This window comes from Typopeltis vanoorti, chromosome 20 (assembly GCF_054136105.1).
Source record: "Typopeltis vanoorti isolate ZY-2024b chromosome 20, IOZ_Tvanoo_1.0, whole genome shotgun sequence".
NCBI lineage: Eukaryota > Metazoa > Arthropoda > Arachnida > Uropygi > Thelyphonidae > Typopeltis > Typopeltis vanoorti.
The window spans coordinates 40,805,683-40,827,465 of NC_143568.1; the positions used below are offsets into that span (position 1 = coordinate 40,805,683).

The 21,783-nt window shown below is 35.1% G+C and overlaps 1 protein-coding gene across 1 annotated transcript in view; it reads right to left on the reverse strand.

Moving 5' to 3' along the window:
* Positions 1-21,783, reverse strand: part of LOC150095391 (protein DENND6B) — a 480,236-nt gene that overhangs the window by 136,543 nt on the left and 321,910 nt on the right. The window contains exon 15 of the mRNA XM_090410571.1: positions 2,224-2,313. Within this exon, the coding sequence (XP_090266697.1) occupies positions 2,224-2,313 (90 nt within the window). The remainder of the gene's footprint in view (positions 1-2,223; positions 2,314-21,783) is intronic.

A 21,783-nucleotide genomic window follows, 5' to 3' on the forward strand; every position in this document is an offset into this window, starting at 1 on the left:
TCTTTAATTTATAGTATAACCAAGTGAAAAAACTTTCAGCGAATACTGATGTTAGTGTCAGCTTCATGCAAGTTGCTTGTAATGAAACAGACACTCATTTGTCACTAATGATATAAGCATGGAAGCTCTGTCTTTTGATAATAATTTTATGAATTTTTAGTAGAATTTGTGCCATTATAACATTTTCTGTACACACATATTCACAAGAATATAGTAATTTTATTACTGCAAGTATTTCCCCCAGAAGTTAACTGGTCATCATGAGCACATCAGCATAATCACAAGTTGAAGCTACAAAAAAGAATGTTAATCTTTTAACATTCTTTAAGGGTAGTGGGAAGGGCCACTACACATGTCAGTAAGGCTATGTGCATTGCATTATGGGATACTAAGGCAATTCACATGCAACCATTAGTCTCTATATAAGTAGCCCAGTCATGAAGTAACTTCACTTGCAAACTTTGTTTGCTTACACTTGGATAAAGGATGAAACCAAGAATATAATTTCTTGGCATCTTTAATTTAAAGATATAGCAATGTTGATTTTTTTTTTTTTTTTTTTTTTGCCTTTACTGACATAGCAACAAAGCTCGATGTAACTGTTGCACTAAATAGATCAAGATATAAATATGTGTCTATTCACAACAGATAATAATTCAGTTAATTATAGAAAATGTTCTTGAACTTTTTCATTGTTTGCAACATTACATAAAATAGAATTGCTCCTATGGAACTTCTCAGTAGTTCTAAATAACAGGATCTCCTGATAGAAAACCACCATGCTCCACCATAATAACTTTAAAAAGGAAACACTGTTTTTAGAATCTGCAGTGGCACTCACTCAGAAATCAGCCCATCTTAAATAAATAAGGTTGCATAAAACTTCCCAAAATTTGGAAAACAATAATTGTCAGAAGTCCCATTTTACATCCTAGGCTGCTTACAAACCCATAGAGGACACACACCACTTAGATAGGAATTTAGTCATCCATGTGTTTCATTTAGTATTGTGTTATGTTTGTGTATGTTACAAGAGTTATTTGTAATCTATGAGGATGTCTCAGTGACTGGGACAAAATATTGGGAGCATTAAAATTAGTTTTTAATCCTTTCCTAATGCTGTAAATATTCCATATTAAACATCCAACATGATGGCCTTCAGTCCAACTTTCTTAAAATTAAGATAATCTTTCTTGGAGATTTTAACATTCACAATACCAACTGACTTTCCTGCTCAAACTACGTAGACCAAATGGGTAGAGATGCTGAATTATTGGCCATCAATAAATGACCTTACACAAATTGTTCACATGACCATCAGAGTACCATCATATAATGCAAACCACTCTTTAAACATCCTAGACCTCTTATTCACTAGTGACCCCTCCAAGTATACTGTGAAGGTTGAATCTCCCTTGACTACTTCAGATCACAGCCTTGTGCTCAGCTCTCCCACCAAGCAACACCCACATAGCTATCCCCAACCAACAGTTGTCTGTTGGTTGGAAATAGCTATGTTCACTATGTTCACCAAGTGGGATGACTTCTATGTCTCATTCCCTTAGTTGAAATATTGCCTCTGGCCTTCTGACCTAAGCATATGCACCGAACACATCACTGAAGTAATCCACAATGGTATGGAAGCATATATCTCCCTTACCACACTAAATTACCATTCTCAAAGTAAACCTAGGTTCTCCAAATATATCACAACTTGTTATCATCAAGAACCCCATCTTTCCTCACCATGAATAATTATGTCTGAAACAGCTGCAAGAAAATCATCAATGCATCAAAAAAAAAGATTTCTAAACAGCTAGAAGCAAGAAACTTGCATCATGCCTTTTGGTCTCTTCCCATACGCAGTGTTAATATACTATTGGTCAACTGACCAAATCCTCTTCTATTAGTCTATATATATATATATATATACAAACGCTGATGACATATTCAGATTTAGAATAGCTAACTCTATTGCTTTTTTTTTTTAATTTAATGATAATCCATATTAATGATGTATTCAGATATACAATGAGAAACAGTTATATAATTTAGTAAATATTTATTAAAACTGTTCTACATTACAGCAGTTTTAATGTTAAAAAGTTCACTATATTCTTTCTAGATACATATTTACCAACAAGATATAAATCGCAAACTTCTTTAATTTTTAAAATTGTTATTATTGATAAATTGGTGCACTCTGCAATCAATTCAACTCACCAATGGAATCATAAAGCTCTGAGTTAGTTCAAGGAGGTAGCGTCTCAGTAAGGCATTCTGCACTTCTTTGGGCCGACTGGACTGAATACCCTACCAAACAGTAAAACTTATAGAAGCAAATTCAGCCAATTTATATTCACAAAATGTGGATGCAATCAGTGAAAAATACATTGGAGTTTAAGTTAATTCCGAATACAAGATCTTACCAGAACAGCACAACTATTTTATCTGAATTAAAGGCTCTTCTAAAATAATTTTGCTCATACAATCAGTGTACAGTGGCACTCACTCAGAAATCAGCCCATCTTAAAACAATATGATCCAAATATAGAGCCTTGAAATGTCATTTTTTTCCTGGAATTTTCGGATTTTTAAAAATTTCACAAATGTATGCCCCCCCCCCCCCATGACATGTAAAAAATAAAATATGTAAATAAAAGGTTTACCATTAAATTTTCAGATAAAAAAGAGAAAATAAAAATTCACTACATACAAAAACGAAAATCACAATTACAAAGAAAACAACAGTATTAAGAGAAAACAGCCAAGTAAAATAAATACAAAATAAATAAAAATCTTCTTTCTTAATTCTCCCTCTTCTACATTTACGTCAAGGTTTTTACGTCTACATTTACGTCTTACAACCATAACTCGAGGATAATGCATTTAGCTCTATACCTCCCTGTGTCTGTAGATGCATGTGTTTACAGAGCCAATTTGCCTGTTCTGGGGAATGACAAACCCCCTATCTCCATATAAGACAGGCTAACTCACCTTTCATCAAAAGACCAGATAAAGGTTCCTCACGTCAGCAACGGGAATCAAACCCAGGTCTTTCCGAACAAAGGGCTTCGTCTATAACAACTGAGCCATGGAGGCTCTATAAGTTATATAATACAAAGTAAAACAGACAAACACACCTTCATCTACATAAACAATATAATATCTTCCTGTAAATTCCATGAAAGTTTGCACGCAATAATTATAACACAATATCTCAACAAAATAAATTATTATTAAATAAAAAACAAACATACAAATAATTTTTGTTCTCGACTAACAGCTCAAACACAATGGATCATAAAGAAGGGGGAAATTACTCTGTAACATAATAGATAAGATAATCAGTGATCCAAAGAGTTAACTGCATTATTGTTGCATGAGCACACTACATCAAAGAAGTCTGCTGCCCATGCAATAAACGGACATAATTTCCTTATCTCTAGCTATTTCCCTACTCCTTCCCCAAACCCAGATGAATATTGTTACTATTCAAGAAATTCTGAAGGAAATATAAATAAAAAAATATGTATATGGGCAAATAATGATGTTTTGTATAAAACACCTTTATGCGCACCCCCCCCCCTCTAATTTTCTGACACAGTAAACTTGAAGCATGTATGCTACAAAATCAGGTCAGAGAAGCAACACTGTCATCGCTGGCAAGAGCATATATCAGTTTCTGCTTCAGTGGAGTGACTAGCTGGTCACTTTCATCATTCTGAGTAAAAGAAATGCAGGGCTTTGAAACTGTGAACAAAAAATGAAACATTTTAGACATCCCCGATAAAAATTGGCGCTCAAAAGCAAAACATCTGTGAGGCTCAGTTAAATGCCTCTAAATAGAAGAAGATTTGAAAAGAGAATTGAGTGAAGATCATTTCATGACTAAACATGAAGCTGATAACCTTTACCCAAAGTATAAGACTATTCCCTTGTAGCCATTCTGTAAAATGTTATAATAACTCAGTGCTTTACTCATCACATCAATTATAGTTGCTCAAGTCATATTCATCAAGTGCAAAAACACAGAGCAAGAAGCTTTATAATGCAGAGCATTATTATTTCTACATAAAATGCCTGTTTTAGACACTGGCAGTCTACTCTACAAACTTCCCTTGGTTGTTGGAAACCATATCTCATCACCCCCACATATAGACATTTCTGATAGATGCGAGGATAGAGGAGCTTTGATTGTGAACTGGCAAGCACCGAATTTCAAGAATTCTTATCTAACATTAAATGACTCTGGGCCAAATTTCCAAATGCAATGACATTAAACACCTGTTTTGCTAACCTTTCCTCTCTCATTCTGTTTAAGTGACTATACCACATGATCTGCTCACACATTCCTGAATGCTAACAATGTCAAGTTCCTTCCTAATATTTTCATTTTTAATGACTCAGCATTGGATGCAACCTGTTCACTCCTCTAATTTTAAGGGAAACTCACATATCTGTAGTCTCTAGTCTATGATCAACAGTTTTATCTCTAAACCCAGCTCTCAGATTCATAAGTTAAATTGGTTTAAACAAGTAAGTTTTGTACAGCCAGTTTGGTGTTTTGACTAATTTTTTATTCCATATAAATTCATTCATCTGACTCTTCACAATAAAAAATTTCGGCTATTTAGGTACAATTTTTTTATTGAAATTTTAAAAATAAATATAGAAATCAACAGCAGAATATGCTGTTGATTTCTATATTTATTTTTAAAATTTCAATAAAAAAATTGTACCTAAATAGCCGAAATTTTTTATTTGCTCTATAGATTTCCCCTTCAGGATGTGGTTGATGCTTTCAGTGTTCCTGCCTATTTTCAGAGGCACTGTCTTTTTATTGCTGATTTTCTAATCAATTTGTTACAGCAGTTATTTAATGTAGATAAGGAATCCTGAAGACCAGTAATGGAGATTTATTTAAGATAATAACATCATTTGCATAAAATAAAGGTTTGAGACAATCATCTCCACTTTTGATACCATGCCTAATGCCGCTTTTCCATAATAATATAATTATTTAGATGATATATAACACTAGAGATAGTGTGCAGTGTTATCTCACTCCTGATTTAACATCAAACAATCTTCCTTTATCTCTTCAAATTCTGACTTACAACTCAAATATAAAATGTCTAGTGTATATTTTGCTCAATATACCCATTTACACCATATAATTGTAGTATTTTTCTACTGGCACCTTGTCATCTGTCTGATTATATTCCTGATATATATAACTTAAATACAGAGCCTTGTTACAGTCCCATAAAATTGCAACAATTGTTCTAGAAGTGAAAATCTGATCCTGACCTGTATTTGATCTGAATTCATGATTTTTTTCTTTATCATGTTATGTCTGCATTAATCTTACTTGGAACACCCATTAGGGAAATTCTCTTTCTAACAGCTTTATTTCCGTTTTTACAGATGGGTACTATGAGAGCTCAACTCAAATCATCCAGAATTCAGCACTCATCAGACCAGGCGAACTGAATTATGCAGTGCAGCTACAGTAAAACTTTTATACATCCATATTTGAGTATTTTTATGGCATTTTCTACCTGAAGTATTGATACATACTCCTGATTTCATTCCTCTTGAATATTTTATAGCACTGTTCAGTAACTACTTGTTTCATTCAACAAGCTTTCAAAGTAATTACTCCAGACATCTAGAATATCTTCACATTCAGTATTCATGTTGCCATTATCATCTGATTCTTTTATAATATGTTTCCTCCATTTCTAAGCTTTTTCAATAGCTTCCAGAACATTTTATCAACTTCTTAATTCTATATTCCTTCTATATTCTTACAATTCATTTCAGACAAATTATGGAGACTACAACTTTGTTAGAAATAATTACTTTCATTTCAAGATGTTTTGACCTTCATATTAAGGTCATCATTTGGAGTATACACACACATATATATATACACACACAGACAAGTTATATTACATTTCAAAAAGTATGTCAAAGAGACAATGGTTCGATCAACGGTTATTCTACTGGCCTGACCTCTACTGGAAAAAAAATTAAAATAAAATAACTACCTCTTCTTCTTCATGTAGCTTCTTCAGTCCTTCCAGTTCTCTCTCTGTTGGTGGCTTTCCTTTTTATTTCTGCATAGCCATGTGATCCTGTCCATGATCTTATATCTTCAAGCCATGTCCTTCATTTTTTGCCTCTTGATCCTTTTCCCATAATTTTTCCTTCTAAAGCTGTTAGTATCCTCTGTCTTGCTGAACCTCTCAGTACATGTCCTGCCAATCTCATCTTTCTCTGGATCATTTCCTGTAATAAAGATCTTTGTGTTCTCATTCTCTGTAGGACATCTGTATTTGTCACATGTTCTGTCCATGAGATTTTCAGAGCTCTCCTATAGCACCAAAATAAATTAATCAAAGGCCATTATCTGTTGCCTTACTCTCTTCTTGAATATCCATATCCAGGTCTCACTTCCATATGTGAAAATTCGTCACACTAATGTTCTTATCATTCTTTTCTTTGTCTCGATACTCACAGAACTTCTGAGCAGATCTTCATTTTTCCAGAATGCATCTTTAGTTATGGCTGGTCTTATTTTTATTTCTTTATCTTGCTTTCCATCTGCAGTAAAGTAGGTGCCTAAATATTTGTATTCTGTTGTATGTTAAATTTTCATATTGTTATGAATATTTCTGGTTTGGATCTGTTTTCTTTTGAGATTTTCATAAATTTGATCTTTTTTGCATTTATATCTAATCCAAATTTTTACCTTCTTCAATTAGTAGTTGCAGTAATTTGATTAATTTATTTCGGTTTTCTGCTATTAGAATGATATCATCAGCATATCTAAGATTGTTGCATTTTATACCATTGACACTAATTCCTATTTTTTGTTTTTCAATCTTTTTCATCACTGTCTCACTATAGATATTAAATAGCTCTGGTAAAAGGATACAACCTTGTCTAACTCCTCTTTTTATTTTCACTACAGAAATTTCAGAGTTAAACAGCTACATTTTCTGTTTGGTGGGGTGTATTCCTAGCTCACCTCCACGTGGTGCACCCTGGGTAATGCTAAATGAGCTAGGGCGACTGCTAGCATCTAATTTCATGTGTCTATAGCCAGGAGATCTTAACGATCTCCTGGCTATAGACACATAAAATTAGCTATACAATTACCAAACGGTCCTTTTCAGGACCACAAGAAAAGAAAACTGGGTGCTAATTTCCAGATTTGCCAACTCAACATTGAAGGAATCAGTTTTGCTAAAAGTCAATATCTCTCAAAAATCCTTCGAGAAAATGATATAGACATAACTGTCATTCAAGAGACACTCACAGATAATGAACAACAATTGAAATGTAGAGGAAAAATTGCAGGGTACGATATACTAGGAGCTACACATCACCAAGCTCATGGTTGGTGATGTGTAGCAATAATATAGAGAATGCCCACTTAATATCAGCACATATTAATCAGAATATACACACTATCATAGCCAAAATTGAAGATCTCACAGTGGTTAACATTCTATAAGCCTCCCCTGGTAGAATGGCCACCTGAAATAATTCCCATATTTCCGCATCCTACTTATTTACATAGGAGATTTTAAAAGTCATCACACCATGTGGAATTACAATAATAATGATGGAAATGGTGAAGCATTAACAAACTGGGCTGAGCAAAACAATCTTAGCTTAATATTTGATGCAAAAGACAAAGGAACCTTTAAGGCTGCAGCATGGAAGAGGGAACGCAACCCAGACCTCTGCTTTGTTACCCAAAATTTGCAAAATCAGCCGATAAACACAACAAGACAAGTCCTTGAAGATTTTCCACACAGCCAACATCGCCCAATATTGGTAGAAGTAGGAATACAAATACCAATTGGAATAGACAATAATACAGTCTATTCCACGACCAAGATGGAATTTTAGAAAAGTGAACTGGCAGGATTTTTCACAAGAACTGGATAAAATAGTAAGATGGATACCTCCTGTGAGTGAAAACTACAACAGATTCATTGGAGCAGTCATATCAACAGCAAAAAAGTATATTCCAAGGGGTTTCCGAAAGGAATACATACCTGGCTGGAATAAAGACTGTGAAGAGCTATACCAAGTCTACTTAGAATTTGGCGACTGTGACATAGCTGATGAATTACTCCTGAAGCTTGATAATGAGTGCAGAGAAAAATGGATAAAAACTACAGAGGACTTAAACTTTAAAAAATCAAGTAGAAAAGCATGGAGCCTATTAAAGAAGTTAGGTGGAAGTAACCCAATCACTTGTAAAGATCCTTTGGTGACTCCAGATCAAATTGCCTGACGAACAACCTCACTGTCTAGAGCCCCTCGAGATCATCAACACACACTGGAGGTTAAACGAACACTCAGAAACTTACGACAAAGTGCAGATGGCAGTTCCCAATTTTCAAGAGAATTTACTACAGACGAAATAACTGAGGCCTTAAAGGAGGTGAAAATCGGCGAAGCATCAGGCTTTGATGGTGTTCACACTGAATTCTTGGTAAACTGCGGAAAAAAGGCTCGTCAATGGCTAACAAGATTCTTTTCTCACATTTTAAGGATGGAAACCTTCCAACAGCTTTTAAGAGAACCAAAATAATAGCCATATTAAAATCCAACGAGCCTCAAGATCAAGCAGAAAGCTATCACCCAATTGCGCTCCTCAAGAGACACTTCCTTAACAGAATTGGGCCAAAATATCTGAAGTTACCCCTGTTGAGCAAGCAGGCTTTAGGACTCAACACAATTGTACGGACCAAGTACTAAGCCTTACTACCCATATCAAAGCAGGCTTCCAGAGATGCTTGAAAACTTCTGTTGCATTTGTTAACCTTTCTGCTGCATATGACACGGTATGGAAAGAGGGGATACTATACAAGCTGATACAAGTCATACCATGCCAATCCATCATACAAGTTATTGGTAACATGCTTTCTGACAGGTTCTTCCATGTGGTACTGGGAAATGAGCTCCCACGGGGCTCAGTATTAGCACCAATCTTATTCAACTTATATACATCTCATCTACCGACAAATAGATAAAAAAAAAACTGCTTATGCGGATGATATAGCCCTTGCTACCCAACACAAGAGCATTGTGAAGTAACTGAAGATATCCTAACAAATAACCTTAGAACCATTGGGGAATACTTTCATAATGGAGTTTGTTGTTTCAAGGATACTTGCGACATAAGACTGAATGATATAATCACGTAATCACAAGAAAGATATTTATTTAACCAAATATTTCGGTCTGGAAATAGCAGACCATCGTCAGTGGTATTACAAGAACAGTTTAAAAAATACAAGCTAGAATACTAACAATAGATCGTTAAAATTAGAACACGCCGCGTGATGTTATATCACTAAGTATGAAACGGAATATTTTGAAGTAGAAACATGATTGAATTTGCTATTAAAAAAAAAAAAAAATTAATGAGTAATCTTGATTAGACTTTCCCAGGTTTTTGATATAGATATACAGTCATTACGATTCAGGTTGGGGCGATGGAGCAAGGCCTCCACGCTTTCCTTGAACAAACGTTCGAACCTATAACGGGATCTATGTAAGAGGCGAGTCCTGGACCAAAGGATGCTGTGGTCAGTTTCAATCCCATGTTGAGCCAATCCAGACTTTTCAGGTTTGTTGTGAAGAATGGATGATTGATGTTCTTGGATTCTTTTTTCAAGAGAACGTCCGGTTTGTCCAAAATAAGAGAGATCACAGTTGCACGGAATTTGATAAACTCCAGGAAGAGATAAAGTTGAGCGTTTGTCTTTAGGAGAAGGAAAATGAGAAGACAATTTGTTAATAGGTGAATACGTAGTTGTTAAATCATATTTCTTTAAATCATATTTCTAATTTTAATGATCTATTGTTAGTATTCTAGCTTGTATTTTTTAAACTGTTCTTGTAATACCACTGACGATGGTCTGCTATTTCCAAATATTTAACCGAAATATTTGGTTAAATAAATATCTTTCTTGTGATTACGTGATTATATCATTCATAATGGAGACTAACACCAAACCTCAATAAGACTGAGGTTAGCTCTTTGCACCTAAACACCAAAATGGCAAATAGGAAACTTCAGGTCAGCTTTAACAACACAATGCTACAGCACCAAAATTTCCCTAAATATCTGGGTGTTATCTAGGATAGAACACTATCTTTCAAAAGACATCTGGAGAATCTCTCTTTAAAGATCAGAACCCGTAATAACATCATACAAAAACTGTGTGATTCTACATGGAGTTCTTCTGCTATTACACTGCAATACTCCACGTTGGCCTTAGTCCACTCTGCGGCAGAATATAGTTCACCAGTATGGCTAAACAGTCCTCATATCAAGAAAATCGACACTCAAATAAATGCAGCGATGAGGACAAAACAGGTTGTGTCAAATCCACTCCCCTCTACTGGCTTCTAACTTTGAGCAATATTGCACCACCGAACCTGTGCAGACAAAATGCTCTAGTAAAAGAATACAAAAAAATAAACAGCAATCCCCTGTTGCCAATACATGAAGACCTCCCATATATAAATATGAATTGCCTTAAATCCTGACAGCTTCCACTAATACTGGCTGAAGAACTAGTAAATAGCAATTTCAATGTTATTTTGAAATGGCTAGAAACTTGAAATCGCCACCAGACTTAAACAAGTATATCCTTCCCAACAAAAATCCGAAAGGGATTGAGCTTCCACATCATCTATGGAAAAGCTTAAATAGGATACACACAGGACATGGTATCTGCGCAGACAGCTTACACAAGTGGGGAAGATCACCTACATCCCAATGCGACTGTGGGGTCATAAACCAAACCATCCAGCACATTGTGGAGGACTGCAGCATAAGAGCCCCCCTGGTGACCTGAGAGACTTTTTTGAGGCAGATCCTTCAGCTCTTGATTGGCTATCTGAACTAGACTTAAAATTTTAGACTTTTTTTACCTGATATTTGTATGTGCATTACTTGTCTCATTTTTATTGTCTGCACAAATATGTATTTATATAGTCTGATGTCATGTGTTTTTATTATGCCATACGTTAAATAAATAAATAATTCTGTTTGGTGAAAATCATTTTTATAATCTTAAGTACATGATCTTCTATGTCTAATTTATCTAATATATTGAACATCTTATTATGTTTTACCTGGTCAAAAGCCTTCTGAAAGTCTATGAAGCATATGTAAATATTCCTATTTCTTTCAAGTGATCTTTCTATTTGTATTTTTAGTTCTAGGATATCATTAATGGTTCCCATTCCTCTTCTGAAAGGGGAATGTTCACCCAATTCACTGATTAAGAGTCTTTCAACTTGTTTGTTAATGATGGTTAAAATAATTTTAGATGCATGGGATATTAGGCTCACAGTTCTGTAATCCTCGCAATTTTGTGCATTATTTTTCTATGGAATTGGTATGCAGATAGATGTTGTAAAAACTTCAGGTAATTCTATTGTTTTATAGATGTCCCGAATGGATTCCACTAAATAGTTGTTATTATTGCCAGTCAAAACTTTCAGCAGCTCAGCCGGGATATTATCACACCCAGGGGATCTATTATTAGGAAGATTCTTAATAATATTACATTTCAAACAGTATGTCAAAGAGACAATGGTTTGATCAACAGTTATTCTACTGGTCTGACCTCTACTGGAAAAAAAAAAAAATTAAAATAACTACATAAAAGCTATATTCTATTTATACCATCATCAGAGGACAATTTCATATTGATAGATTTATTGGAGCTAAGATACTTGATTACGTACATTCCTATTTATAATTTACTCTTAGATGAAAAGGTTATGTGGGTAGAATACGTGCCTTCCATAGTCTTGGGATTTTTAAACCATCATTATTAAGATCATTGTTAAGATTAGGGTGGTTGATAAGAACTTCACAGGCTCCTTAAATTTACATTCATAGGGCATTTCAGTGTGATATAAACAACAGGTGCCTTTCCAATCATTTCTATGTAGAGTATTCAGGATATGACCAGAAAGGCCAGATTTACCATAGAGTTATTGAATATAATATGTCATTTATGTTCATATTGTTAAAACTGGCTTTTCTGATCTTGAAAGGCACTTGTTTACCAAAACATGATATGAACGTCAATTTAAGGAGGCCTATGAAATTCTTATCAATCAACCTAAATCTTAACAATAATGATTGTCTAAAAATTCCACGAATATGGAAGGCACATAACCTTTCTATCTAAGAGTTAATTATAAATAGGACTGTACATAATCCAGGATCTTAGTTCTAATATAACAACTCTCACGTCAAATTAAGACTCCACTATTGCTGTAATAAAATTATCTATATGGAATTGTCCTCTGCTGATGATATAAATAGAATATAACTTTGATGTAGTTATTTTAATTTTTTTTTTCTACTACAGGTCAGGCCAGTAAAATAACTGTTGATCAAATCATTGTCTCTTTGGCATACTGTTTGAAATGTAATATAGCTTGTGTGTGTGTACTCCAGATTATGATCTGGAGTACACATACACATGATTGTATGTGTGCGTGTACTCCTTATTTACACGATTGTAGTCTCCATAATTTGTCTGAAATGAATGTTGATCACTGTGTAACACTAAAGGAAAGGAAATTTTCTTTGGTGTTATATTCTTACCAAAGTTTTCCTATCTTATTCCTTATATATTCTAACCAAAGTTTTCCTATCTTACCTGTCTTCTACCTAATCTACCTAATGCATGGCACTGTGTAATAGGTTTTGTGACCTCTAAATTGTTTGATTTCTATAACATGTGCACAGACACACACACAATTATAAAGGTTGACTTTTAGTAGGAATTTAAAAACATAATGAATTAGAAGAATCAGATAAAATATAACTGTGAATAAGGTTCAGAGAGAGGGATTATTATCATCATCATAAATTTCCTGATATGTACCCTAAGGAGGTGTGTGTGTGTGTGTGCAGGATATTATGATAGTAATGATAACTTTTCATGTAGTACTAACTTCCAATTGACAATTTTCCCTCCAAATTAATCTGTTATCTGTCAAGATCCCAATATTATCAGTTCTTATATTTCTGTCTTGTAATGCACTTTTTACTGTATCGATCAATCAAGATCTTGGTCTTCTCTGATTTTTTTCCTGCCATCCTGGAAAAGAACACTTCTTTTGTTAACCTTTCTCTCTCTCTCTGATTCTGTTTAAGCGACCATCCCACCTGAGATTGGATCTACTAACACATTCCTGAATGTAAACAATATCAAATTAATTCCTATGATGCCATCTGTTCAGTCTCCAAATCTTGCTCAGGACTTTCATATATGTAGTCTCCAATATCCGATCAAGTTAAAATTAGTTTGAACTGTCTTATACACATTTAGTGTTATAACTAATTTGTCTTATTCCATATAAATTTAAATGACCAGCTTTGCTAATTCTGTTGTCTATTTCCATATTTACTTTGCTATCTTCACTAAAAATTGCCTATTTTCATTGCTGTTCATATCCAGTTTATTACAAGTTATTCAATTTAGTCAGGGAATATCGCAGATTTGTACTGGAATTATTTAGAAGTATAACATCATCTGCATAAAGAGCTGAGATTAACATCTCCAATTTTGATATCAGGTTTAATACCACTTTCCTTCATAATGCGATCCATATACGGTAGACAATGAATACCAGAGGGGATAATGTACATCCTTGTCTGACACCAGATTTAACATTAAACCATCTTCCTGTACCTCCTTCAATTCTGATTACTGACTTACATGTCTGCACAGTTAGCCTAGTGGCTTTGCGCTTCATAACCATATGCCTGGGGAAGGAGTGTCCTAGGTTCGATTCCCGTCAACGACGTGAGGAGCTTAAGGATCTTCCTCAGCCATAGCCAAGTTAGCCGGTCTTGGGACGTGGACAGCAGGGTTTTTTCTGCCAGTTTATCTGGTGTTTTTCATCCCGCAAGCAGGCAAACCGGTCTGAGGACACACGGATTACAGCCAGGAATACTGACCCAGCCATAGGTCTGATTCGTCAGCCTATGCTGGTTCCAGAGTCCGGATAAAATTTTTTTTTTTTTTTGGGGGGGGGGGGGACTAGATGGTATTGTGAACTCCCGTAAAAAGGGAGAAAGCAGTATCATCACACGAAATTTATTTACTGACTTACATCTCAAATAAAAACTAAGTACACTTGATATAATGTCCAATTTACACCATATAAATTAACATTTTGAATAGCCTTTCTCTTGGCACCTTCTCATATGCCTTTTCCAGCTATACAAAACTTAAATACAGATCCCTGTTATATATTCATGTTTTCTCAATTATTTGTTTTAAAGTGAAAATCTGATCCTGACTACCTCTATTTGGTATGAATCCAACTTATTCATCACCAAGATCCCCTTCCACAATCCTTCCCAACCATTTCTCAAGTATACTTGGATAAATCTAACGAGAAACGCTCAGTAAGAAACTACCTCTGTAATTCTCATATTCATTTTTATTTTCCTTTTTTTTATAGATGAGTAGTATTAGAGCTCAATTCCAATCATCTAGAATTAGACTATCTATCTAAGACTTCTAATAACAGTGCAGCCACTGTAAAACTTTAATACTAGATGAATATCTGTTCAAATGACAATGCCCTAACCACAGAACTAAACCATATTCTCAACACTTTCTTAACCAATGGCTACCTCCCCAAAAAAATCCAAAAAATATTGAAACAATAACCCCCCCCCCCCCCCTCGCAACAAGGATTACTTTAAATCCATCACCATTCCCTATATCCAAGGCACCTCGGAAAAAATTAAAAAATCCTAAAAAAACATGACTTAACTTCTTGTTACAGACCTTATAAAAAATTGGCATCCCTTATTTGCTCCACTAAAGATCCCCCCCCCCCCAAACCTACCTGGTGTATACCAAGTCCCTTGCATCTGTAAGCTGTCCTACTTTGGCCAAACAGGCAGGACAGCTAATATCAGAATTTCAGAACACAAGGACTACATCCGGTTTCACCAATACAGTCACTCTGGTCTTGCAGACCATGCGCTGGATACCTGCCATAGAATACGGTGGAAGAAAGCCACGATAATACACCATAGTAAATTCAAATACGAAAGGCTATTCATGGAATCAGCCTCAGCCCTAAGAAACAATCCAAATCTAAACAAATTTGGGTGAATGAGACTGCCCCAAATTTGGAAAACCTACATCAAAGACCTTCAGCCCAATCGGCCAAGAATACCAACATTGCCCACTAGGGGGCACCATCAGGACTTTTAGGAGAAAGAATAGCTTCCTGCTTCGTTCCTCATTTACTGTGTGTTGTGCTTGCATGCACATGTCTTGTATTTAAGTTCCTGTGATAATGGCAACGTGACGTTGCTGAAATATTGGAAGTGCATTAAAATCTATTTTAATGTATATTCTATTGTATGTTGTAATTTCCTTAAGTTATTTAGTAAGAATAGTTGAATATCATTTACTCCAGTTGTCTTTACACATTTCAGGTTTTTGATGGCTTTTCTACTTCAAGTATTGATATGTATTCCTGATTCCATGCCTGTTGAGTGTTTTCTTCTGCCATGCTGTCACTTGTTTCATTTAGCAGTCTTTCAAAGTAATTATTCCATACATCAGGGATATCTTTATTTCCAGTTTTCATGTCAATTTTATCATTTCTGATTCCTTTTCCGGTACCTCTTTACTCCATTTCTAAGCTTTTTCAATAGCCTCCAGAAATTCTGGACACCTTCCTGTTATTTATTTTTTATCTTACCAAAGTTTTCCTAAGACTTTTTGTTTAGCTAGTGTTACACATTGATTCTGCACATTTTACACACAAATTATAATCATCTCCAGAAAATTTGGACACCTTCCTGATATTTATTTTCTATCTTACCTAAGTCTTCCCAAGATTTTTGTTTAACTAGTTATACACAGTAATTCAGGATGCAGTTGATGTTTTCTTACATTTGTCTCTGTATTCTCTAAGAGCAAAAATGGACTTATTTTCCAGGAACTTTTGGTATGCTTTCTTCTTTTTCTTCACTGCCTTTTTAACTTCCTGAGTCCACTATGCAGGTCTGATTTTTCTATCTTGCAGACAACCTCATCACATCACAGACAATCTCAACTACTCTCTGGCAGAATCAGTGAATGTTTTCTTCAGGGTTTCCCAATGAATCTTCAAAATCTTGTTTCTATTTACGAACTGTTTCATTTTTTCTTGAATAATCTTTGTATATTTTAGTTTACAGTTTACATCTAAAAGCTGTTCAATTTTGATTAGTTTTAAAACTTTCTTGTACACTTTTCTTTTCAATATGTAGTCAATTTGATAGTTTAAGACTAAACAATAATAACTTCCGATTTCAAATGCTCTGTGTACTCTTGTGACCTAAAACAGGAACGACATTGCTTTCAGCAATAACGTAGTCAATGAGACTTTTATTTCTTGCATCTTCTCTCCATGTGAATTTGTGCACATTTTTATGTTAGAACTTGGTGTTAATAATAACTAGTCTGTGTCTAGAGCAGAAATCCAACAGGTACTTACCATTATTATTAGATTTGCTCTTTTCTACAAATTTTCCCAAAACATTTTGAACTTCATACTCTGCTGTTCGGATCTCCAACAAGGACCAACTTTTCCTTTTTTATTGTGTCAATTGCTTTCTCTAATGTCTCAAATAATTCTTCTACATCTTCCTTAGAACCTTCTAGGCCACAGGCAAAAAATGAGTATCATTGTCCAATTTCTCCATTATCCAACCTGATATTGCCTGCCATTCAAGAAGATTATCCTCATATTTAGTATTGAATACTATAGCTACTCTTTTCTCTGATTATTATTACCTGAATATAACATTTTGTATTTGTTGAATAAAAAGATCTTACCTGTTTTTGTCTTCTTTGTTTCAGTCATTCCTATTATGTCAATCTGATATTTATCCAATTCTTCTGATAGTTCAGTTTCTTTCCTATTGATGCTATGTTGATAATACCAATCATGAATTCTGTTGATGATGAGATGGGATTTGCTCCAGCAGCTGACTTTTTGCTGTTTGCCATGGTTCCCTGAAAAAACAACTGGGGCCTTGTTTAACCAGGCAACACATCAGCTAGTATGGAATTCTGTCATATTATATCATAATTTTTCACTTTGGTTTAAGCCAATAAGAATACAGTCTGGTTAGCTCAATCCCAAATTGCCAGCCCATCCTCATTTGCCCAGTATCCAGATGGATACCTAACAGGATGCACCATGAGAAGGTGAGGATTGGACATTAAGTCAGTTCTTCACAATCCTTAAAAGATTATGTAAAGTCTCCCAGTATACAGTTTTGACCCTTAAGCACCCCAGAGAGATTATTAAAAGTGAAGAATAATGACTGTGCTCACTAACAAAATGAGAGCAGTCAAAATATGAATAAGTTTATAACAGAATTACACAGTATTCTGGTATGGTTTATTATTTCTCAATTACATGATGTGTGCCATTCAGAACAATGCTCATTCCCTCTAATTTTAAGGACATGCAGATGACGGCCTCATAAGGGAAGATCTGAACCAGCTGAAGTGTTTACACCCCGGTTTCTCTTGATTGCAGTGAAGCTTGGAAACCAACACATGTAAATATCTACTCAAAGCTTCCTTATTTCATAGATATTGAAGAGAGCAATGGAACTTTTCAACAATCAGCCTAAACATTGTATGTTTGGCTAATGCTTCAATTTTATATAATTTTCCACTACCTCCATGGCTTGCTGCTCAGCAGTATAGTTGCTACATTCCAATAGGATCTGACTAGATATCATGTTACCAGTAAAGAAAGTAGCAGGTCCCACTAAAACCTCTGATTCTGATCATCTTTGTGGACAGATAACAGAATTCTGCTCAATGTGTTTTAAAGGGATGTTCTCAGAGAGAGAGAGGAGAGAGGGCAGAAATCAAGGGTAGTGAGTTTCCCCAGGATGCTAAATATAAACTGCATGGCAGAATATGGGCATGAAATTGGAATAGTATTTTATGGCATAAGTGCAGTGTTGTCTACTGTAATGTCTAAAGCTATAAATCTTTGGTACTTAGACTAGAGGGACATATGAATGTTTCTGAAAAGCAAACAAAAAATACTTGTCCACATGGCATGGTAAGTGTTTTAGTATATCTGCATATTGCAAACATAGTTGCTGATGTTGAAAGAAGAGCATGATTTATTTGCTTTGACATTAGGACTAGAAACAGATGATGTTCGAAATGAACAGCATGAAATGCTGTTCTGATGGTCTAATGGGATCCAACCATTGAAGTAGTGCAGAGAACTGATACCTGTATGTTTTGATGGATAAATGCTTGGTAGAGATGGAGCAAAGAGCTTTGACCTACACCCCAAAAGATAGAAGATGGGAGTGCAAAGAATGTTCACTCACTGCTTTCTGGCACTTATCTTTATTTATTTATTTTTTTTATTACTTAAATAAGAGTCCCAAGAACTTTGTTTTAATAGCAACTGAGCAAAGACTTCTGTGGCAAAAACCTGAATCCATTTAAAAGTGCCCAAATCATTCAAGATAGCCAAAGCCTTCCTCCAGGTATCTTCCTATGACCCTCATATTGCAGGAATGATAAACTACAGCAGAGTCATCTGTGATGAGAACACTATTTACAGTTGGAGGAAATTGTTCTGTTATAAAGTTACCTTTCACTGAAAATAATATAATACTTAAGACTCTTGTGTGATGCCCTCCTTTTGAAGAAGGATTGGGATAGAGATTTGCTCCAACTTGGAAGATTCCATTACTTAGATTTTGATAAAAGGAGGGATGCTCCCTCTAAAACCAAAGCTGTATAGATCTTCAGTATGCCAAATTTGCAAGCCAATATGATATTAACAGATCATATTTTAGGAAAGCAATATATAATATTTAATGTTTCCAATATATAATTAAATGATCTAACGTTTGAGTGGCTTTCATGGAGCCAGAGGTCTTGGAAAAAATATCATTGCTCTCAAGAAACCATAAAAGATGGACAGTAATCATTTTTTTCAAGATGTCGCACAAGAAGCTCATCAGTACTGGATAATTATTATTATAATTTTTAAAGCCTTACCTGGGTTTGAAAAGCCAATTATCATTGTCCTTTTCCAGAACTGTGGAAACTTTTTCTTACAGAAAATTCTCTCAACACATATAAGATGTTGAGAGATATTTCCCCATCTCAATGGATCTGGTCCAACACCAGTCCAACATCCATAACCATTTGAAGTGAACAGAATATGTTGTTTTTCTGCTCTGCTTTTCAGTCATGAATTTAAAGAGGGTAAAAGGATGTTACCAGTATTTTGGCAAACTGCACTGAGAATATCTGCAATAGCTTTTGAGTGAACAATTGTATATCCATTCATTTCAGGATCAAAAAGAAGTTGTGGTCTGACTTTCATTTTCAGGATTTCCTCCAGACCTCTTTGGTGTTTGTTGATATCAAATTTTGTTTGGTGATGCTTGTTGGTGATAGAAAACATGAACTAGATCCAAGATTTGTTATGGCTTTGACTGCAAATGTATTGCATTTGAAAACAATTAAGTTTCATGTGGTGGAGTTTCTGCAAAAGATATCCCAAGCTTTGTTTTGGGCTTGCTTGGCTGTTGTACATTCTGAATTCCACTGTGGTGTGAGGAAAGGCAGAAATTGACTTGATGTTTTTGTTAGTCATGGAATGTGTTATATAGTCTGTAAGATGATTCACTGCTTCATTAATAGGAGAGGAGCTGATTGTCGCAAAATCAAATTCTGCTAGGAATAAGAAGATATTCCAGTCAGCTTGATCTATTTTCAATCATGATATCCATTAGGGAATACAAGACAAGACCAAGTACGAGTGGATATCACAGGAAGATGAACTGCTCCCATATATATTATTTTCTACTTAATATTTAAAGATTGGGAAGAGGATGGCAAACAAATTCTTATTATTATTATGTGACACCTCCAAGGAATCCAAACACTCATCAAGGGAGGGCACCTACTCTACAACTCTCAGTCTCCACCACTCAATCCACCAACTACAGAGAACTGCACCATCTACACCAATGTCACTGCCCACAACCACTGGTATTTTCACAAACATCCATGCCCATGGCAGGATTCGAACCCACAACCCTTTTGGCTGGAGAGCGGATACACTAGCCACTTGGCCAACCAGGCCAGCATTAGTTTGTAAATTGTTAGTTTGATGACAGTGAATGTCTGGAAAGGCAGTGTAGGGTGTTATTTTTCAGTGTTTACAAGAGAAGGATTATAACTGTCGAGTATACACTCAATGATCCCTCCCTTCCCCTCCTCTGATGTTACTTAGTGCACCACCCAACAGAATATTATTTCAGTTTAAAGTCCCCACTATTAGTAACAGGAGATGGCAAATGAAATATAAGATCACAAAGGCTTTGTTGGGATATAAACAAGTTATAGATAAATGCAGCATACTTTAATAATTAGCCCACCCACAGTACTAATGTATTCTTGGTTTACAACCTTTTGTAGGTGAGAGTGAACTAAAAAAAACAAAAAACTATAATCCATTAAATTCCACTTTCCACTGTTAGAAGGGATTGTTAATTATTTATGTTTGATGAATTCTATCTGACATCTGGTTTTGTGATGTTTTATTTTTAATGATGTTGGACTTTTCCTTTTTTGAGGAAATGTGGATGGCCAGTGTCTATCACTTCCTCCTCAAAAAATATATTGAAGAAGTAACTAAATTCTGTCTAGGAATTTTTTGAATACCTATAATTTTCCAATGTTATTTATTTTATATCCAAACATAAGTGGTACAATAGTAAGTAAGTGGTACAACATTATTTACAACAAATTAGGATACATTACAAATGAGAACAGCTTAAATAAGTAGGTGAATTATACTTAATCTGATAGGTGAATATTAACAGGGAATAATACGTAAAATATAAAGAAAAAAGAAACTATAAATAAGTTATATACAATAAATATGGTCATGTTCCTCCAGTATCTTGCACAATAAACTGCTCTTTCTGTGCAGGATATAAGTTCCTCTTTTGTGCAAGGTGATTGAAGAAAGGGACAAGAAAGAAGATATTCCATGGACTGGGCTGTCCCATTTGATGAGGTTTTGTTGTTTGCAGTGTCCTGCCATTCGAAGTCTGTTGAGGCTTTTCCAAGTATTCCAAGTGGGCACCACGTGGAATATGTTTGGCTATTGGAATACCAATATTATTCTCAGGGTATAGTGCAAGCTAGTGTTGAAGTCTCTGGAGGATTTTTAGGTGGTTCAATAGTTGCTAGGAAGCTATGTTGAGATCCTAGTCTTTGGGGCACTGTGGTCTGGCCAAATAGGTGGGTGGTATTCATCATTCATTTGCCTGCCTCTTTTGTCAGCTGAGAATGTAGATCTTCGAATTAAAGGGGTGCAATACCAGCCAAAGTATACAGGTAGTACTTTGGCTTACTGAAAGTAGTATACTGGCTTTCTTGAATTTATTTTGCCTTTGTTTTTTCTATGTGTGTTTTATATGAAAGAGTGTGATCAAGAGTCACACCAAGGTAGATTGGGTTCCAGGAATGTTCTATATTAGAGCCTTGCCAAGAAATCTGTAGCTTCTTGATGGCTTCCTTATTGCTAAAGTGGGAAAAGGCCAGTCTGAGTTTGTAAGGGGTTTAGTTTTAATTGATTACTGTTATAATATGTGGTTAGACTATTTAAGGCAAGTGATAGAAT